This window comes from Athene cunicularia, assembly GCF_003259725.1.
Source record: "Athene cunicularia isolate RWA chromosome 9 unlocalized genomic scaffold, athCun1 chr9_part1, whole genome shotgun sequence".
In the NCBI taxonomy this organism is placed as follows: domain Eukaryota; kingdom Metazoa; phylum Chordata; class Aves; order Strigiformes; family Strigidae; genus Athene; species Athene cunicularia.
The window spans coordinates 2,532,446-2,552,313 of NW_020799110.1; the positions used below are offsets into that span (position 1 = coordinate 2,532,446).

General features: G+C 49.2%; 1 protein-coding gene across 2 annotated transcripts in view; it reads left to right on the top strand.

The window, feature by feature from the left end:
- The window catches only part of SCHIP1 (schwannomin interacting protein 1), a 31,570-nt gene extending 12,283 nt beyond the window's left edge, over positions 1 to 19,287 (top strand). Inside the window, exons 1-7 of one of the 2 annotated variants that reach the window (XM_026854672.1) lie at positions 6,140 to 6,217; positions 9,882 to 10,000; positions 12,941 to 13,058; positions 13,720 to 13,917; positions 14,446 to 14,569; positions 15,769 to 15,862; positions 17,279 to 19,287. In XM_026854672.1, coding sequence (XP_026710473.1) covers positions 6,140 to 6,217; positions 9,882 to 10,000; positions 12,941 to 13,058; positions 13,720 to 13,917; positions 14,446 to 14,569; positions 15,769 to 15,862; positions 17,279 to 17,330 — 783 coding nt within the window. In that variant the 3' untranslated portion in view covers positions 17,331 to 19,287. Of the gene's footprint in view, positions 1 to 6,139; positions 6,218 to 9,881; positions 10,001 to 12,940; positions 13,059 to 13,719; positions 13,918 to 14,445; positions 14,570 to 15,768; positions 15,863 to 17,278 lie in introns of those variants that run through there. The other variant, XM_026854673.1, reaches the window with a different exon arrangement.
- The last annotated feature ends 581 nt before the right edge of the window (positions 19,288 to 19,868 follow it).

A 19,868-nucleotide genomic window follows, 5' to 3' on the forward strand; every position in this document is an offset into this window, starting at 1 on the left:
GTGTAAGTGAGCGAGGGGCGGGTTTGCACCTTCGGGAGGTGCCAATTTTAGACGAGAATAAATGGCCCGTTGCTCTGCGCAAATCCCGCAGATTTAGCGAAACGTGAGAGCTGGCCCGCAGCGTCCTTATTTTCAGATGCGGTCTCGCCGTGGTCCGTGTCGTTCTGCTAAATAATCCGCGCAAGCCCCGGCGGTGGGTCGGGGGAGGCAGCGCTTCCCCCTCGGAGCATCCCTGGGGATGGAGGGGGGGGACGGGGACGGGGAGGGGGTCCCTGGCAGCGCTGACAACCGTGTTTGCTGAGCATCGTCCGGCTTCTTTCAGTGGGGCGAAGGAGAGCGTAGGGTGGGCTGATATTGGGGGGTTATTTCCCTCTAAAGAAAGGGTGGGTGCCACCGGGTGCACCTGCACGGGAAATGGCGTGTTCGGGGGCTCCGTGGTGGAGGCGGATTATTCAGTGCCCAAACGTTTGTCCATCCTCCGCGGTGGTGCTGAGAAATGCGTCTGCGTATGTGCGGTGGGCAGTGAAATCCCAGTCAAATTGTAAAATACCCAACAGGCGTTCGCGGCGGGGCCGAGCTGGACCCTCAGGAGATGGGGTTTTGCCCAGGACAGCGGCTCATCATTTCCCTCCCCACCCCACATTTAATTCAAACTCCAGTCCGTGTTTTAAGAGAAAATATCTCATACTGCAAAATTTATCGTGAAGGGAAAAGATGCCAAAGTATATACAGAGAGAGAGAGAGAGTTGGAAAGATTTTTTTTTTTTTTTTTTTTTTTTTTTTTTTCTGAATGTTTTCAATCTATCCAATGCTTCTGGAGATGAATTTGCATCTTGAAAAAAAAAAAAAAATATTCCTGTTGGTTTTTCTTTTTTTTTTTTTCCCAGCCTCTGTTTTAAGGCAGCTGATTTTCCTGCAGCTCTGAGCCTGTTGCTCTCTACCGCCTTAATAAATGGTGCCATTGTTTCCCCACGGCGGATGTTTTCCCAGCGTCCTCGTAGGAACGCAAGGGTTAAAGGTTGCGCATTGTTTCCCGGGTGGAAGCTGGTCCGTGGCTGTGGGCGAGCGATGGCGAGCGATGGATGCCGAGCTGCTGCGGCGCAGGCCTGGCCACCAGCCCTGCATGTTAATGCGCCGGCCTTGCTGCGACGGCTGCGCCTTTTATCTGCTTTAATCTACTTGCTTGTTTATGAATTGGTTCCTCTCCTCCAAACCTCTAAATATTAGAGTGAAAACAGCCAGAAAGCCTGCAAATCTTAGGGGGGGAAAAAAAAAAAAAAAAAAGTCCAGAGAAATGGGTTTTCAAATGAATTCTGTTTCAAAACCTCCCTGTGATGCTGCAGAGATTAGGAGCAACCCCAGCCCCCTCCCAAACCCATTAACCTAAAGGCCAAGTTTTAATCCTTTTGTGGCCGGGTTTTGGATCAGACTGAGGCCAGCAATGATAGGATTTTGGTGGCTGCCCCGAGCGCCCCGGGGGCAGGAGGGTGACAGTGTCTAACTCTGCCCTTCTCCCTCCTCACACCCCTTTTTTCGAAGCTGCTAAATGAACTTAAAAATAAACCAAATAGAGGGACGAGCCAAGGCATGGGGAAAACTGGAAAGTGTGTTTGTTTTGGAGAAATTCAGCAGAAGACCGCGTCGTGGCAGGGCCGTAAGCTCCGCGGCAGGGCGGGTGCTGGGGACGGGGCGCAGCGCAGGCGGGTGCTGAGGGAGAGGAGGGTGTTTCTGTTTATGCCGTGGTTTGCCTCGAAAGGCTGGTTTCGTACCATAAACGAGTTGTCGCTGCGGCTCGCTGAAGTGCAGGTGCCTCTCGGGCCTCCCGGGGTTTGGGATGGGGCTAAGTCAGGTTCACCGCTTTGAATTTAGGCCAAGTCCTCCGTGGTCAGGAGGTCCCAGCATCCGGCACCGTTCCTGGAGGCATGCACCGCCTGCCACTCTCCGTGCTGTGTGTTTTTCTCCTCGTTATTTCTATTTTCCTATTTTACACTGCTTTCCCTTCCGACGCCAAACACTTTGCTCAGGGCTCCGTGTTTCTCCTACGGTTTGACAAGAAAAAATGTCAGCTCGTGCACATTGGGGTGACGTTTTGTGAGGTCCTGAGCTCGCACAGAATGGAAGGCCAGCGTGCAAATCCCGGCCTTAACGCAGAAATAAAGGTTTTATTCTGATGTGTGCATTAGCAGTGCTTTACTGGCCTGCAGCCTTAGCCAGTGTTCGAATTTGCTTTGTAAATGCATATTTTCAGCGTTGCCTGACAGGTCCACCTTAGCGTGGAGCAGAACAGGACTCTTCAGGCTGTTGCCAGCGTCCTTGGTGTTTCTTTGCCACCACTATGCGAGTGGGTAACATGTCTAGGTGTACATCATCTCTTTGGGCTGATGTTTTAATGCGCCTTTAAAAGTGAAGAAGTGTCCCCCCCCTCACCCCGTGCCCATGCCTAAGGCGGGAGCCTCCAAACAGGCAGTTGCCCGTGGGAACGGGGTTTGGCTCCGTGCGCTGGCATCAGTCACGGTCTGAGCTATCTGCTGGCGGGTGGGTCGCTCTGGAGATGGTACCGGGCTTTACATGTGCGAAGAAAAATAAAAAGAAAAAAAAAAATCTCATGTGAAAAATGAGATTTTGCTTTGAAATAATTTCTGAGGCGGGTCGGGGTTTTCTTTATGGTTTTGTAGGCTTTTGTGGCGTGTCGAAATACCGGACTGTCATCATCTTTTTCACTGAAGTGAATACAAATTCTCATGGCAGAATATAAGCCCAAGAGACGGGCCTTGGAGAAACCCTTAAATGCCACAAAACCCACCACGGAGCTCTGAAGAGCTGTTGGCCCGGCCTCTCGCCCGTGGCTGCTGCGCTGAAGGGATGCCACGTCGCGGTACAGCGGAGGAACCTCCGTTCGTGTGGCCCAGTGCATCCCAAACCACTTAGGATGAAACAAAATAAAGCCTGTGTTATAGAGAGCTGAGGCTGAAGGCCTTCTTGTTTGAGATTAAAAAAAAAAAAACAAACTCTGTGAAGTGGGTGTAAAGCATTTGGTGTGCTGAAGCTCGGGGAAGCATGCTCAGAAGGAGGGCATGGTCCATCTCATCCCTAAATTTGCAGGGATTTCTTGTCCTGCCTGCTCTGTGCTGCTGAAAAGGTGCTGTGCTCTGAAGGGACTCTTCGGAACAGATTTATCCCAACCTTTACAATAAAATAAACGTTTTCTGAGATAGTTCTGGCAGCTTGAGATCACCTGGATGCCCTGGCCTGAGTACTGCGTGGCCGCAAACACCGGTTTGGCCGGGAAGGTGCTTTTGTTGAACTTCACTGGGAATTTTGGGGTTTTATCTACTAACTCGGTAACCGGTGATGTGTGGGAGCCCCACAGAAAACAGGGTGGTGTTTTCCTCCCCCGATGGAATATGCCCCAGCAGCGTTGAGGGGTTTTCCATTGACTCAAGCAAGCGTTATGTGTGCACGGTGGAGTTAAATTTAGGTGCTTGCTTGTCCGTAAGCAATCGGTGCATGTTTAAAGCACATAAAACTTGATGTGTCCTATTTCTCTGCCTGGCTTAAGGATGACTTTAGGGCCCCTCAGGTGCTGAGCCTGTGGCCGTGTGCTCCTGCCGTAGGGCCACCTCAGCTGACCTGCTCCGTATACACCCGTTCTGAGCCCTATTTTCATGCTATAAAAACAAAAGCAGGCCGAGGTGGCCGTGGCTACCTCTCCCCGGTGCCAGCGTTGCCGTGGGCTGCTGGAGGAGCCGTGGCAGCTGTAGCCATGGAGGCCAGTTTCCTTCTTGACGTGTGAGGAGTCCTTGGCTAGCAATGCCAATGTGGAGTGTACCCGACAGCGTAGCCCCCACCATTGATTTTTTGTTCTTTTGTTTAAACCCTCTACGTACAATAAATGTTTGAAGCAGAGGCCGGTTGCGGGAGGGACGGTCCTGGGGGTTTGTCGGGCACTCCGGTGCTGCCTGTCTGCCCGCGGAGGCCTTTTGCATCAGGTGAGGAAGGGGCTGAATACCAAAGGGTTTGGTCCCTGCGCTGAGACAACCCCAACACTCATTTGTCATGTGGTTTTGATATCCAGAGTTTACTTGGGCCTTTTCTCTGTAGTGGGGAGATGTGCCTGCCAGGAGTGCAGGGTTGGGTCTAGTCCTGGCCACCCAGATTTGCCTCCAGCAATGCTTAGAGGTGTGCAGAGGCTCCCAGCTGTGCCTCTTCTGGTTTTGGTTTTTTTTTTCCTGTTGCCTTGAAGTGGGGTTTTCACTGGAGGCTGAGACCAGCTTTGGGGAGGCCAGTCCTGGAGCTCAGAGGGCAGGGCAGAGGTGAGCTGGCCTGAAAGCTGGGATGGGGGATAAAACATTTTTTATAAAATGTGAATGAAAAGCGCTAAAAATATTTCCAGTAAGCTGTGTTGCTTCCTACCCTTAGGAGTGACTTGATGCCAGTTTGCAGAGGGGTGGCTTGCACATAGCCAGTATCCCTCACGCAGCATCCTCCCCCCTCCACGAGTTGGGTACCACGGGCACAGCAGGACCGGGCTGGGGCTCCCTGTCTCAGCCAGGGAGGATGTTGGGGGCCATCCCCCTCCGATGGGCCAAACTGGGAGAGAAGCACGTGGCAAAGTGCAGGCTCAGCCCTCAGCCCAGTGCTCCTGGCCACCACATCCTTCCTCGCGGGCTGTGGGATTATATTTTGTTTCAGATTGAATTGTGTCAGGATCCGTCCCCACGGCTGGGAGAGGAAGTCAATTGAGCGACAGCAGGAAAGGACACAATGAGTCAGCAGTGGAGGGGAACTAAAGATAATGAAGTATCCAGAGAACGACTTTGTTTCGTTTGGGAATTACAGTTACGAAGAAGTGTCCTGGGACACGAATGGAATTAAACAATCCTGTTTATGATTCCTGTTTTGTTTCTGAAACTTTAGAGTAGACTAATGTCATGATGCATAATTTGTATGTTGTTAGAGCTGGTAATCGAGCTAGACTCTGCATTTTGGGTGAAATGATGTCAGCGTGACTTGGATTTAAACACGTAAACTTTGTTGGGCTTTTAAAATAATTCCTCTAGCATGCAGCCTATGCAGAACTCTGTGGCAGGTGCGCCCCGATTCGAGGATCGCTGAGAAACTGTGGCGTAAATCCCATCTTTCTGAGGATTCCCTGTAGCAATGCCTGCCTCAAGGTGCCATCCCAGCCTCTCGCTGCCCACCCACAGCTGATCCGGAGCGACCGTTGTGCCCCGCGATGGGTGTGATGCTGCTGGGATCTCGGCAAGGGCTGAGCAGGATTTGTGTGGGGTTGGAGGACAGCGCCTGCGTTGCGAAGCCTGGATCTGCTGGAGCTGTAAGCAGTGAAGGTTTGGGGGCTACAGAGCCCCCCTGGGAGCTCGAACACCCCGAGCAGGGACCAGGGCCCTGCGAGCCCCCAGGACGGATGGCAGGTTAAGGCTGGACACCTTTTTGAGCTCTGTTGGTTAATTCCTAGAAACTTTTTTTCTGCACCTGAAAAAGCTGGTTTAGCCAAGAAATAGCTCCCTGGGGTCCTTCCTGGTGTTTTTTTGTGTAAGGAGTGAAAACAAGACTTCATTTTGTGGTTGTCATTGCCCATCCTGTGCGAGAGCTGAGGACGGCTCCGGCTCTCCCCGGGTTCAGTGCCCCGGCGGTGGGATTCAGCTTCTCCGATCGCTGGGATTTCATTAGGATAACTTCCACGCTGAAAACCCCGGGAGAAAGCCCCTTCCTCCTGCCGTGACTACGCTGCCTGGCTTGGATTTTGACATCAGACACCGGGTTTTTTCCTGCCCTTGTGTAGCCGGCGAGGGCTCGGGGCTATTTTTATCCGGCGCTGGCAGTGGCTGGAGGAGGACGCGGCTTCCCTGGCCCGCACAGCCCTCGCCTCTCTCCCATCAGCTGGCCGAGGCTCCGGCGCTGCCGTTGACTTTATTAGGGAAAAGCAAGGTGCTCCGGAGCGGCTGGGAGGCGAGGGGGGCCGGGGAAGCATCCCGGCCGTGGGACGGTGGGCTGGCACAGGGCTTGGCCCCGGGAGTGAGCGCTCGATCCCATGGTGCCGATGGAAGAGCGGAGGAAGGACTGAGATGCCCCGGCGGGAGCGTTTCACCGGCCACGTGAGGACCCGGGAGCGAAGGAGATGAGTCGGGAGGGTGATGGCATGGGTGATGTCATCAGGAAAGCAGCCCCGCCGGCCGGGGAGGGGAGTTATAAAAAGGTAAGGGACAAAAAGGAGCCTTTGTCTGCCAACAGTCGCTCTCTTGGCAGGAGGGGGACCCGCCGAAACGCTGCCCAACACCCTCCCAGGGTGCTGGGTTTCGGGTGCCGGAGCGGGGAAGTGCTCAGCGGTGTTTAACATGCCGGCACAGGGCAGCAAACCTTCCTCCCCCTGTGTTTCCATATCGCTTTATGATAAAGAAAACGTAGATGTTTCCAAATGTGTCCCCGTACCTCGAGACCCCCGAGTTTTAAGGCAATTTGCCATGTGGCTTGAGATTCACACGTTTGACCTGGTTTTGTGTTTACTGGCAAATCCCCGGCGAACAAAAAGGAGATAAAACCAAAATGTTCTGCATTACAATTTCTGTTTGTAAATCCAGGAATAGTCTTTGCGCTTCACAGAGATAAAATGAGGTGCTGTCTGTGGGTCTTTAAATATAGTAATTGTCCATAGCTGGTAATGACAGACCCTGGCAAAAATAGCCTGGGTGGCCTGGCCGTGTCCCAGAGCTCCTGGCCGGGGCCAGGCCCGGGCTGTCACCCTGTTCGGTGCCGGTGGATCACCCTGGCACCCCTTATTCTGTAATTGTCTGGGTAATTGGACTTTTCCCTCTCCAAACACGCAGCGCCTTAGCAAAGCACACCGGGTGTTCGATCGGGGTTTGGTACCAGCGGGGCAACTGCAGCAGCGCTGTCACTGGTCATGAGTAGGACCCAAGGTGGGGGGGTCTTGGAGCACGATGAAGAGCCTGGCAAAGCACTGCTACACCTCAACGCCAAAGAAATCTCCCACGCGCAGTTTTACGTGCTGTTTCGGGTGATGTCTGTGATGAGTAAAGGCTGCTGGTACAGGTGCCTGCATGCTAAACGGTGTGGAGTGTATGAAAAGAGCAGTCCAGCTACTGCTGCTTCAGGGACATAAATAACACAGTGTGGACTTTGCTCAGTTTCCCAGAAAACTGCAGAAATCTTGTGCCCACGGCCGTGGGGATCCGCTCTCCATCCCGCATCGGGTCAGTCAGGGACAGCCCCTGGCATCAGCAGTCCCCCCGCGTGCCCCCAGGGATGGGCAGAAGGCGTATATTGGATAAATTCAGGCTCTCGATCAAAACTGTGGGGGTTTGGGGGGATGGACTCGGTGCTGGCACGTGTCGGAGGCGGGTGGTGAGGAGCACAAATGGTTGTGTGCAATCTGCAACTGCCGGAGAGGGGCTTGCAGTAGATTTATAAACAGCAATAATTGCAGCAGGCGGTGGGGCTGGGGGGCCGTGCTGAGTCCGCCGTGGGGAAAGGCTGAACCTCTCCTGGCAGTTTGCCTTTACTGGAAGGGTTGTGTGAAGTGTTGTACATGTAGGCAGTCACACGGCCATAATGTGACGTTGTGTTTTTATTCATGTACTTAAACAAAGGTAGCCACCGACCTTTCGAATTGGAAGGTCAACGGTAAGAATGGAAAACATCCGCCCCAAACCGTTTCGCCTTAAAAATAAAAAGCAGCCTTTTGTTTAAAATAATTGTCTGAACCAGACGTCAGCTCTACGCCAGACCCCTCTTTCACAAATACAGACCTTTTTTGATTCGGTGTCAAAATACACATTTAAATAACACGGGGTTATGTTTTTCTTGCTCTAGTGCCTTTGCATTTTGAGGTTTTGATCCGCTATTTTTTATATACCAAATAAGTATATTTGATAGTCAGAAAAAAAAACCACTTGCAGTTTTCCTTCTTAATTTATAGTTTTCGATGCCCAACTCAGGATGTATACTCCAGCTGTTGGGTAATTCATCTAAAGCCTAAAGTCCAGTTCCCTGAGGTATATTCTATTTCTTAGTAACTGTTCCCTATTTTATGATAACAAATAGGACTCCTGGTTTCTTTACGGTCATTAGCCTGTGTCTGGGTTATAAAATGGGATATTCTGAGCTCAGTCCTGGGAGCAATGTTATTAGTATCCTCAGTAATGACCTGCTGGAGAAAACAAATTGCACGTTGATTAAACGTACAGATGTCAAAGTGGGAGCAGTTGCGTCTCGGTGGGAAATGGAGAAAAAAAATTTTAAAAAAAAAGATCTGGAGAGACAGCCCCATCTGAAGGGGGTAAATATGTGAAAGCGTGTCTGTATTTATGTGTATTTTAATGCAAAGAAGAAGAGTAGTTTTCAGCACACACAGGGTAGGTGCTGCTGGGGGAGGGAGCGGTCCCAGCTGGCGTGGAGGCTGGGATGTGGCGTCCCAGCTGGGCAGGAGGAGGTGGAGATGTGCTTTGGGCTCCTGATTTCTGTTGGAACACAAGGAAAATCAGAAGGAGATGGGAAGATGTGGGAGAGGATCATCTGAGTCGGAAAAACAGGGAGGCTGAATATCCATGACTTCGTGAAATATTGATGCGCTGAGGGATGCAGCTGACACAGGGGAGACACCCACATGCGTCATGAGATGGGCAGCAGGAGGAACCAGCACGGGCAGCCCTCTCTCTGCTTTCAGTCCGCTAAAAAAATATTTCTCACTCTTTTTTTACTTAGGTTTTTGGTTTTTTTCCACTGTGCTCCCTTCACCGACAGGGCTGGCTATTTCTTCTTTTAAGATCGAGGCATCAATTACTGAAACCTGAAAAAAACAAAGGAAAAAAAAAAAAACATAGCTGGGCAGTCTGCGTAGAACTTTGGGAGCTGAACCCAAAAATTCGATACTGCTTAATGCCATGGGGGTTATTTTTAATATTTGAAATATTTTACATAAAAGGAGTTGGGTTAGAAATGTATTTTGGTAAGGGATTGACAACATAATGGGCAGGGTGATAACGTACGTAGTCAGCACTGGAGTTGGAATTAAAGTATTAGCAATTTTACATTCATAATTTGCATTTTGTTGTATCTTACTTCCTTGTATCAAAAAAAGGTGCTTTATTTTTACTTAGGTGAAATATGGGAAGCACAATTATATTAATTAACACCGTGAAAGCAGCCCGTGCTTGCCTGCTATGTTTTCTTTTGTTGTGTGTTCTTGATTGGGCATTATGTGTTATTTTAAAATGAAATGTTTGAGGGCTTCAAAAACGTTCCTTCTATCAATAACTTGTCGCCTTGTATGAATTTGTTGTCAGCGTTGGCACATAATCCATTAGTGACAGACACGGGGATAGTACGGGTACTAATTTTGAATCTAGATCTGTGATTTTCATTTATTGCACATGGATTACACAGTCATATCCGTGATCATTAATTTCAAGTCATTTTGTAGTTTGCTCTTATTCGAGGAAAAAAAAAAAAATGTTTGAAAACTGGATAATTTGATGGAAATGGTTAAAAATAAATCTAAGCATGTTGGCAGAAGATGGATTGTGCGGTTTTGGAGGCTGCTTAGGGAAGTGGAAGATGCTCGTGGTGCAAGCATGGCCTCCGTGTCTGTATATGGATCTAGGTACAGATATCAGTGTATATGTTACGTATTATGGGATATATAGATAAATATTGATCAGTATGTGGAGAGAGACGTGCAGGTGGGCTTCTCTGTTGGGATGGGCTGTGTGGTCCGCCCAAACATGGGACACAACTTGGGGGCTGCTGGTCATCATGAGCGTGGTGGTGGGGCTGGTGGGACAACTCGCCTTCCTGCCCGCCGACGTGACCAGCAGCTTCGTCCTTTCTTATCGCCCTTCTAGGCCCAGAAGAATGAGCGGGAGTCCATCAGGCAGAAGTTGGCTCTGGGCAGTTTCTTCGACGATGGCCCTGGACTTTACACCAGCTGCAGCAAGAGCGGCAAGCCGAGCCTCTCCTCCCGGTAAGCCAGCTGGCCTCACAGGCCAAAACCTCCTTGGAAAGAGTGTGAGATGCTCCCAGCAGGATGTCCTGAGACCTGCCCTTTGGAGGATCCCTCGGTTTTTGCTTGCAACAATATTGTTGATTTTTCCTTGTTTTAGAACAACGTCTTCTGCTCCAAGTGCAATAGTTGTACGTTCCGTAAATAGTTGTAAAGTATGTGCTAAAATATTAGTTTAAAACTGTGTAGAAGAGATATTTGGGTGCTCAGGGGATAAAGCAAATGAGCTGAAGCTTCCTGAGTTAGGTTTCCATCAAGTTTTAATTTAGGATCTCTGCCCTGAACTGAGCGTTGCCTTTGAACTTGGGCAGATCAAAACGGTGGCGGAAGTACCGCGGATGCACAAAAAAGTGGAAAATAGTGGATTAAGTCTGGATTTTTTTCCAAGGAGTTCTTTATGTTGAGTTGCCAAATACTGAGGATTTTAATGTCTGAATACCTGGTTTAATGCCAGATACGCGTGTTGGAAGCAGGGCAAGGCTTAAGGACGGTCCCGTGGTCCCACCAGTCCTGCGTCAGGCAGCGTGGTGACGGGTGGTGATAAACCATGACTTTGGGAAAGCACATCTTCCTTCGGTGGCGCGGGAGGTGGCAGCCCATTAGAAACAGATCTGATGCTGGTAGCCAGCCCTGGTGGCAGCAGGGCAGTGGAGGGCAATTAATCTCACGCACGGAAAGCACCAAAGAATGGAAAAAATGAGCTTTAACGTGGCTCCCTGCCTACCCCACCACGTCCACATGCTCCGTGCAGGCTCTGCTTGCTAGACGCGGCTCCATCCCTGGGACTGGCACACTGGGTAGCGTGGATAACTCACTTATTCTGATTTTTAACATTTCCACCTCAACTATACTCCAGAAAGGCTTGTTTATATTCAGCTGCCAGGGAGTAACCCATGGCACTTGGGAAGCATTGAACACCTCCCACATTGGGAGCGAAGATCTACCTGTTGCCATGGTGTGGGAGAGGAAGAAAAAAAAAATAAAAAAAAATCCTAGAGAGACGTAAAGCCAGGAGGAATACTGTTATTGCACCGGAGAGGTACAATTGCGAAATTAAATTGAACTGCGAGTCATTTGAAAGGGAAAACAGTTTTGCTGTGTGTAGTTACAGCTAAACCAGGAGCCGCTATCTCGTAATTACAGCACGGGTCTAATTAACGCTGCGCGGCAGGGTTTGGCAGCTGTGCCACCAGAAATTACCAGCTGTACCTGAGCGCTTGGGCGTTTCGTTAATATTTATAGTCCAGGCAAAGCATTAGTGTTGCACGCTGCCTGTTTCAGGAGCTACAGGAACCTTTGCAGGACCGTTGCTCTCGTGGTTGTGTATGAAAGACAAGAGGACAAAGCGCTGGGTTTCAGGCGTTGGGGTCGTGCTCTTGAAAGGCACGTGAGTCACGCACCCCTGTTTTTGCTCTCGTTCTGCCCTTTTTTGCGTGATGTAATTTAAAGGCAAGGGTGCACCCTTGCTCCCCGACCTGGGTACCCGTGGCTGTCCACCATGGCTTGGAAGTTTGTGCAGAATTATAGAATAAAATCATGGAGTGGTTTGGATTGGAAGAGGCCTTTAAAGGGGCGTCTAGTGCAACCTTCCTGCAGTGAGCAGGGACATCTTCAGCTAGGTCAGGTTGCTCAGAGCCCCGTCCAACTTGACCTTGAATGTTTTCAGGGATGGGGCATCCACTACCTCTCTGGACAACCTGTGCCAGTGATTCACCACCCTCATCTTTCAGTTATTAATGTGATCTATTTTGTGGTAATAGTGACTAAGAAATTCCACTAAAATAAATGGAAAATAAGAGTTTGCTGTCTGTAAGTACTGATATAAGGCCCCCCATGGAGAAAGAGCACTAACAGGCAGCAAGAAGGTGTCAGGGGGTTTGCCCCATCTTCAGCAGGTGGTGATGGAGTATGATGCACCGAGAAGGCTGACGGAGTTGACCCCAGAAATCTCTAGTTCGCAGGGTGAATTTTTAATTAATTTGGAAGATGTGCAAAGCCTGAGCAGGTTTTGTAGGAGGCGAACAGGCCTGAGCCTGGTGTCCGTTGGGTGAATTGTCCTGGAGAGCCCAGGGTGCATGAGCTCAGCTGGCGACTGCAGAGCATCAGTGGGGGCTTTCACAGACACCTTCTCATCCAAAAAAATCTGCTCCCTTGGTTGCTTGCCGAGGCTGATCTGTGCAGAGTGAGCCATGGGGTCCACCTGGAAATTGGTGGGCCACGCTCTTCTGGGGACATCAGCCCACACCAGTGAAACGTGTTCTTCATCTGTCCACACTGGGCGATGGTGCAGGGGGTCCAGAAAACACAGTAATGATCTCTTGCTGTGCAGTAGTGCCTCTTGGCCACAAACAGGCTTATTGCCCTTCTGAATAAGTAGTTTCAATTGTTAACACATTATTTTATATAATATAATCATGTTTTTATTATTGATGTGTAAAATATTTTTCTATTAATATATTTACTATATTTTACACACATTTTATATATAACATTTTATTTAATATAATAATATAGCCACCTGTGGTGACAAAAGCTCTTCAGCATCTTGGTAATTCTGAAGTTCATCAATAGATGGTGGTAGAAGCTTTGCTGTCACCGTGGTGCTGAGTTTCCAGTCCAGCGTTGAGCTGTCGCTCAGAAAAGGCAGCAGGAGCTTGCCCGTGCCCTGCTGCTGCGAGCCGGTGGTCCTGGCTCTGCTTTTGGGTGGGGGGTGACCATCTTGGGGAAAAAAAAGTGAGAATTTTTATATTTTCCTGAGGCTACCGCAGCATCAGGGCACCAGCATCCTTTCAAAACGCGAGCGACTCGCTGCCGACGGCGCTGCAGCGTCTCACCCGCGTGCCCCGTCGGCGCGGCGGGGAGAGGGGGCTGCGGCGTCACCTCCTGCCGTCGCCCCCACAGATTACAAAGTGGGATGAACCTGCAGATTTGCTTTGTGAACGACAGTGGCAGCGACAAGGACAGCGATGCCGATGACAGCAAGACAGAAACCAGCCTGGACACGCCATTGTCGCCCATGGTAGGTCCGGGAACCCGTCCCGTAGAGGCTTTGGGTGTGGAAATCGTAGGGCATCCCTGAGGGAAGCTGATAAACAGTTGATCCTTATCAAATAGCAATGCTGAACCCCAGAGAAGCATCTTCAGCCATCAAGAAACGAAACGTGAGATGTGGAGGGGCAGATAGGGAATGCCTCTGGCTCTCACGGAGCTGCTATGGAGCAGATGCCTTCACGAGAAGGTGTTCCTTCTTCCTTCCTTCCTTCCTTCCTCCCTTTCTTTTCGGCTCTGATAAGTATCAGGGTAGTAAAGGATACAAAGTGGTATCAGCTCCCGGCAGCCTTCCTCTCCTCTCTTTTCCTTTGTGAATATAACACCACAGCCCCAGATGTTTTCTTCCAGCTTAACCAGTCTGTCCCTTCAACACCTATTGGTCTGGTCGGCTCCTCTTTCCATTTAAAGTGCTCGGGGGGGTGTGTGTGTGTGTCTGTGTCTGTGTGTCTATCTGGAAATTACTCTGATTTTTAAATATAATCTTGTGTGTTAAAATAAAAAAAATCTGTGCTCTTCACTGTTTCCGTAGAAATGGTACGGCTTGTAAGTGTGCAAAAATATGTTAAGCCAACAGCAAACGTCTTTGGTGGGGGGACGGGGCTGTAACAGCTGTGTGTCTGCTTCCCTAGAGCAAGCAGAGTTCATCCTACTCCGACAGAGACACGACGGAGGAAGAGTCAGAGTCCCTTGACGACATGGATTTCCTCACCAGGCAAAAGAAACTCCAAGCTGAAGCCAAAATGGCCTTGGCTATGGCGAAGCCCATGGCCAAAATGCAGGTCGAGGTGGAAAAGCAGAACAGGAAGAAATCGCCGGTAGCGGATCTTGTAAGTGGGGGCCGCGGGATGGCCTGGGGGATGACACCAGCCCTTTTGCTCTTTGCTTTTGCTTCTTGAGACATGCACACCGGCCAGCAGTGCTTGTAGACACACAGAGGAGCAGCGGAGATAGGAACAGGCTGGCAAGAGTTGAAGGGTCAACGTGTGTCATCTTACCAAGCCATTACGGGAGCGGGATGGATGCAGGGAATGAGATGGTGAAACGTCAAGGTTGTTGAGGCTGGCATGACGCTGCTCATCCTCTGAGGTGTAGCCATCCCATCCCATCCCATCCCATCCCAGAGCAATCCCAACTTGGTACAACACCGCCGTAGCCCTCGTGTCCCTTTATATCATCTGATAAATTTGAAGACTTGGGTCAAATGTTGTGTAGATGTCTCAGCTCGATTTGGTCGTCCCAGTGGAGCCATTGATGCGTGTTTGTGAGAGGGGGATGCAAGCAATGTAAACTGCCTCCATTCAGAAATACAAATAGTTCGAAGAAAACAGTAAAAAATTGACAATTTTTTTTTTCAGCTGCCACATATGCCTCATATAAGTGAATGCCTGATGAAGAGAAGTTTAAAACCCACTGATCTAAGAGACATGACTATCGGGCAGCTACAAGTGATAGTCAATGATCTCCACTCACAGATAGAAAGTAAGTGATACTTCTTTAATTATTCTTTGGTACATCACATTTAATTAAGAAATGTTGGTAAATGTGTGATAACGCAAGTAGATGGAAGAGGCACGCCACGGTAGTTGGAGGTGGTGTTCTCTCCAGATTTGGCTCCTTTGGCTTTTTTCTTGCCTTTTTTTTTTTTTTTTCAGTTTCTTCTAAAGCACTTGCTTGGCTCTGTACAAGAGGAGGGTTGTAGCATTGTACCAGCACCTAACACCCCACTTGTAACTCAAAACCTGGTTGGGTTAAAATAGTCTTGGGAAGTTTGCCTGTCCTGGAAGCACCTGCCATTGGTGGCTTTCTGGCTGTGTCTTTACGTGACGCTACGCCATCATCCAAGCCATCCATGAGTGGAGAAACTCTCCAGTTTAGCAAACATCCAGGGTAAATCCACCCTTGCCGTGCTTCAGCATGTCTCAGGTCCTTGCGTTTGCCCGCACGGACAGTGCCCCACCGCCTCATCTCTCTCTTTGCTCTTTCCAAAAAGAGCCAGGGTGTTTTTTTTCCTCTCCCCAAAGGATCTCCATCTTCCAATTAATTAAATAATCAACCTTTTTGGGGTTGGTGCCTGTAGGTCCAAAAAACCGGTTGGTTGGGGGCTGCTGTGATGCTCCTTCCCCACTCGCTTGTGAATTAGCCTCACGTTAGAAAGCACCCAAGTCTGGGCGCATGAGCGTTAATGTCATTAACACCGAGCTTGCTGCCCGAACTGAAGAGGTGTTAAACCAATGTAGCTGTAATTAAGCAGCCTAGCGACCGGCTCTGGCAGTGAGTGATGGGCGAGGACAGCCTTCAGTGGAGCCCATGCCAGCAGGTTAATTTTTCACATGATCCTCTTCATTTTCTTCTTCCTCGCTTTTTGACACAACCCCGAGCAAGAATCCAACGTCATGAACAAGCACTGAGAAATTCATCTTTATTTTTGCTGCTGCACTGAGCTATTTTACGGGAGGGACCGTTGGCTTGCAGTGACATGGAAGGGGGTTATGGGTTATCCTAGAAAAAGGATAAAAATCTCTGTGCCTCTCCCCGGCATCGTGTGCGTCCTCCGGGGAGGTCCCTCCTGGTTCTCCGCACCAGCTTACGTGTAATGTGGTGGGAAGGATGACACAGCAGGTCCCAAACTGGGGTTCCCGGGGACACCACAAACTCACCCCCTTTCTCCCCGGTGCCAGGCTTGAACGAGGAGCTGGTGCAGCTGCTGCTCATTCGGGACGAGCTGCACACGGAGCAGGACGCCATGCTGGTGGACATCGAGGATCTGACCAGGTGAAGGAGGCTCCTCGGGGTACTTCTCTCTCCTCGCAGCTTCCAGCTTGCCATTGGCAGAGTGTAGGGGCTTTGTTTTAGCAGAATTTCAGTACTAAAGCTTTTGCCATCAAAGGTAAGGGCTGAGCAGGACGCTGCTCTCTCCTCCGTAACAAGAAATCAAGGCACTTGGGTTCTGGAGATCATCGGCAGGTTTCAGGAGCTCCCCAAACACAGGTGTTGGTGCATGCTCTTGAGTTAGCGTTTCCCTTTCCAAAGCCTGAACAGATCCCGGGCAGGAGTGCTGCTGCAAACCCTCAGTGCACCCCAAGGGAAGTCCAAGCGTGTCCCCGTGTCACCCCACCCCTTTGGCTGGGGTGAGCTGCAGCGCATCGGCCTCCACCGTCAGAAGGACTTGACCGAAGGAGAATTTCTGAGTCTTTTCAATATTAAGGTTCAATAGCTGATTAAATGGGAAGCCTTGCAGAATATAGGCAGATTTCCATCAGCACTCCATCTCCCAGGCAGCAAGAGGCATTTTCCGTCGAGATAACTAGGGATGCGTTGCAGAAACACTAGTTTTAAAAACTTTGGCCAAAAAAAAAGGCTGAAAAAGATGATACTAGTTATTGTCAGCACGCAAGGACCATGGTTTCAGAACTGAAGCATTAAGCTTGCAAAAAAAACGTGGCCTAAGTTTGTTCCTATTTTAAAACATTGTGGGGCTGCAGAGCAGCTGGTTGAGATTTGACAGTGCGCTGCCTGGAAAAAGTTTCTGCCAGCTGGGGCGGCCGTCAGGGGTTTGGGGAGCGATTCTCGTGCTGCCCAGGGGACGGTGGCCCAAGGGACAAGCAGGCAGGTTGTCACTTTTGAGTCTTAATGAAGAGCAAGTGGAGAAGGGCTGGGGGGGGGAGGATCTGGAGCCGGGTCGGTAGGCAGATGCCAGCGCCGCCTCGCATCTGTTCTGCTGCTGCGCTTCGGGAAACACTTTCCTTCCTAAAATGCAATTAATGGCAGTTTAGCAAATGAAAATTATTCGGATGCTGGACAGCATGGCGGGGGCTTTGGTGCGGTGGGGGGCGCGGGGGCACCAGCTCTCCCATCCTGGCTCTGGGGGATGAACGTGCTGAACACCCCTGCAGGAAGGGAGGAAAAAAACCCCAGCTGACCCCAAACCTCTCCGGAGAAGGGTTTCCTCTCCCCTTTGCCCACCTCCTGGTCACCTCCTGCTGGGAAGGAACCTGGGCAGAGACCACACATTCCTTGCCCAGTGCTTTGGTTTGTTTTTTTTTTTTTCCTTGGGAAACTGTTATTTTCGGTTCGCTGCCAGAGCGGTGCGGACGCCGGCTTGGCGCGCAGCCCCGCGTGTGGTTTGGGTTCCCACCTGCCCTCAGCGCAGCAAATAACGCAGCTTCTCTCCTCCCTCCCCGGCACCAGACACGCCGAAAGTCAGCAGAAGCACATGGCAGAGAAGATGCCAGCAAAATGAACCCCGGAGCCCCAGGAGCAGAGCTCGAGCGAGACTTCATTTTGCTTCTGTGTGTGTCCAAGCGCTGATGTCCACGGTGGCGCACGAGAAAAACCAGTGTTAGTCATTGACCATGTCTGAAGCTTTATGTCCGGTGATTGGCCTCTGCTTCTTAATTTATTTTAATTTTTTTACTTGTGCCACTAAGTATCAGGCATTTTAATAATATTATTACAAAATATGTACAGTACTTATAACATTATAAATCATGGGTGAGAAGAGAGGGTAGTTTAACTTTATTTTTGTTTGTTTAGAGATTTTGAGTTGAACGATATTTTACCATTGACTACTTTTTTATTCTTCACTGTAGTTTTAAAATAAAGAAACTGTACTTGACGGTGCTATACAAGTCAAAAAAAAAACAAAAAAACATGCCTGCCTCGTAGTGAAGTTGTAGCTTTCAGTAATATGTATATTTTAATCAGTTTTCAACATTTTGTGAATGTTGACTACCTGACATTCATTTTTAGATGTGCTATTAACATTCGGTTGGATTCAGAGAGTTACCTTGAAAGTTTTATGTACAAATATGTAAAATAAAAATTTAAAAAATTGTTTCATATGATACGTCTTTTTGTTGCCTAGTGGTGACGCACCCGTAATGTATTCCTCGAACTAAATGTGCAATTCCTAATTTGTCATCACCAGAAAGAGCCTTTTCTTCTTTTTTTTTTTTTTTTTTTTTTTTTGCTGATCACATGAAATTATTCTAGAGCGAAGACAGGATTTTTGTAGAGTTATTTATTTGTAAGTTCATAACGTTATGTATGACATAGAAGAATCTCTTAAATCCATAATAACATTCACTGGGCCCTAATATTGTGACTATTGTTAGCAGGCACATGCCATAGGTGTTTTTTTTTATATATTTTTATTGTCTGGGCTAAATATTTAAATGACTCACCGATGACAGAAATAAAAAAAAAATCTATGTTAAAAATCTAAGCAGCATATTAAATGTATTATATATGGTAATTACTCACCTCTCTGCCTTTGGGCTGGGCTCCCCGTTAGTGGCCAAGCGCTGGACGTGCCTCCTCTGTGCGTACCGGAGGAGGGACGCTGGGAGACTAATAGGTCTGTCTCCATCCCTCATTTATTTGATTTAATGCTGAAACAGCTCGGCCATCCCCTTCCTTAAGGCTGCCCGGCCCGTAGCCAGCAGCAGACACGCGTGTCGCACGCACCAGATTTTTACATTTTAATTCTTTTGTCCTCGGGGGGGCAAATTAATCTTAGCGGCGGGTCTGGCTAATGACTTATTCAGGGTGTTTTCAGAAAAGCGTGAGCTGCATTAAAATTTCATCCCCCCCGCCAAGAATGTATTTTATAAAATTACTTTCCCCCCCCTTTTCCACAGAAAAGTGCAGGTTATGGAAGCACCAGCCCTTGGAGGGGTTTGGTGGGGCTGGGCAGAGTGGGGTTGGTTTAACTTAGGGTTGTTTTTCCTTTCCCAGACGTTGCTCCAGGATTTTCCAGTGGACAGTCCCTGTCCCACATCCCCCATGGAGGGGGGGGCGGGGAACATGTCCCTGCAGAGTAGTGTCCCCAAGCAGGGTGCTGTGCCTGCAGAAAGGTACTGGGACAGGTTAGGCTGGAGAGCCTTTGTCTGCAGAGCACGGATGATGTAAACTTTTATTTTGTTGTTTGTTTTTTTTTTTTAAATCTATGCAGAAAAAAATATTTATATTGGGGGTATCAGTTTCTCTGTAGCTCTTGTTGGCTTGATGCTGTTGCCTGCACGTGGGGAGACCTGCTGGGTTTTATATTTCTGCTCTGTACAGGGCCGCGTTTGTTGGTGCCTCCACCAGAAGAGGCTGTTTGGGTATCGGTGAGGAGGTGTTCGCCACTGGATTTAAAGCATGAACAGCAAAAGCCCCAAATACAAAAAGTTTTCTCTCAGCTTTCATAACAAAAAGAAAAAGATAAAAAAAAAAAAAAGCAAGAAAGCCCCCAGGTGTTCTGGGGGAACCCTGCATCATCCCCGCCAGGGTCCAGCTTGTGGGGCACCGGGGTGAAGCAGCCTGGTCAGGCTGGAGTTTCGTTCCCTTGCTAAGTGCCTTTAACCTGCTGAAGAGAACTAGTTATTCTGGTCACCTACCACTGGTTTTCCCCCTTACATCCTTAGAGGGGGTTGGCTTTTTTTTAAGAAAAAGCGTGTTTCTGGGTAACTGCATCTCCTTGGCTCTGTGTCCCGTGTACCGAGGTGTCGTGCTGGTATGTATGATGGCAATGCTGTGCAATTAATGGATTAAATTACATTTTTAAAAGAGAAAAGTGTTGCGTGGTTTCTGAGCTGCTGCTGCCGCCTTATCATGGGCAATTACGTATTTTGACACCTATTTCTGGGTATCGGTCCCACTTTTTGAATCTCTTGTATCCTCCCGGGTGGGTTTTTGGTTCCTCCTCCCCTGGTCTCAGCCAGCAAACATAAACCCATCTCGCACGGGGTGTCAAACTTTGCCATGTTCTCATGAAAAAGTACCTACTAGAAGTCAC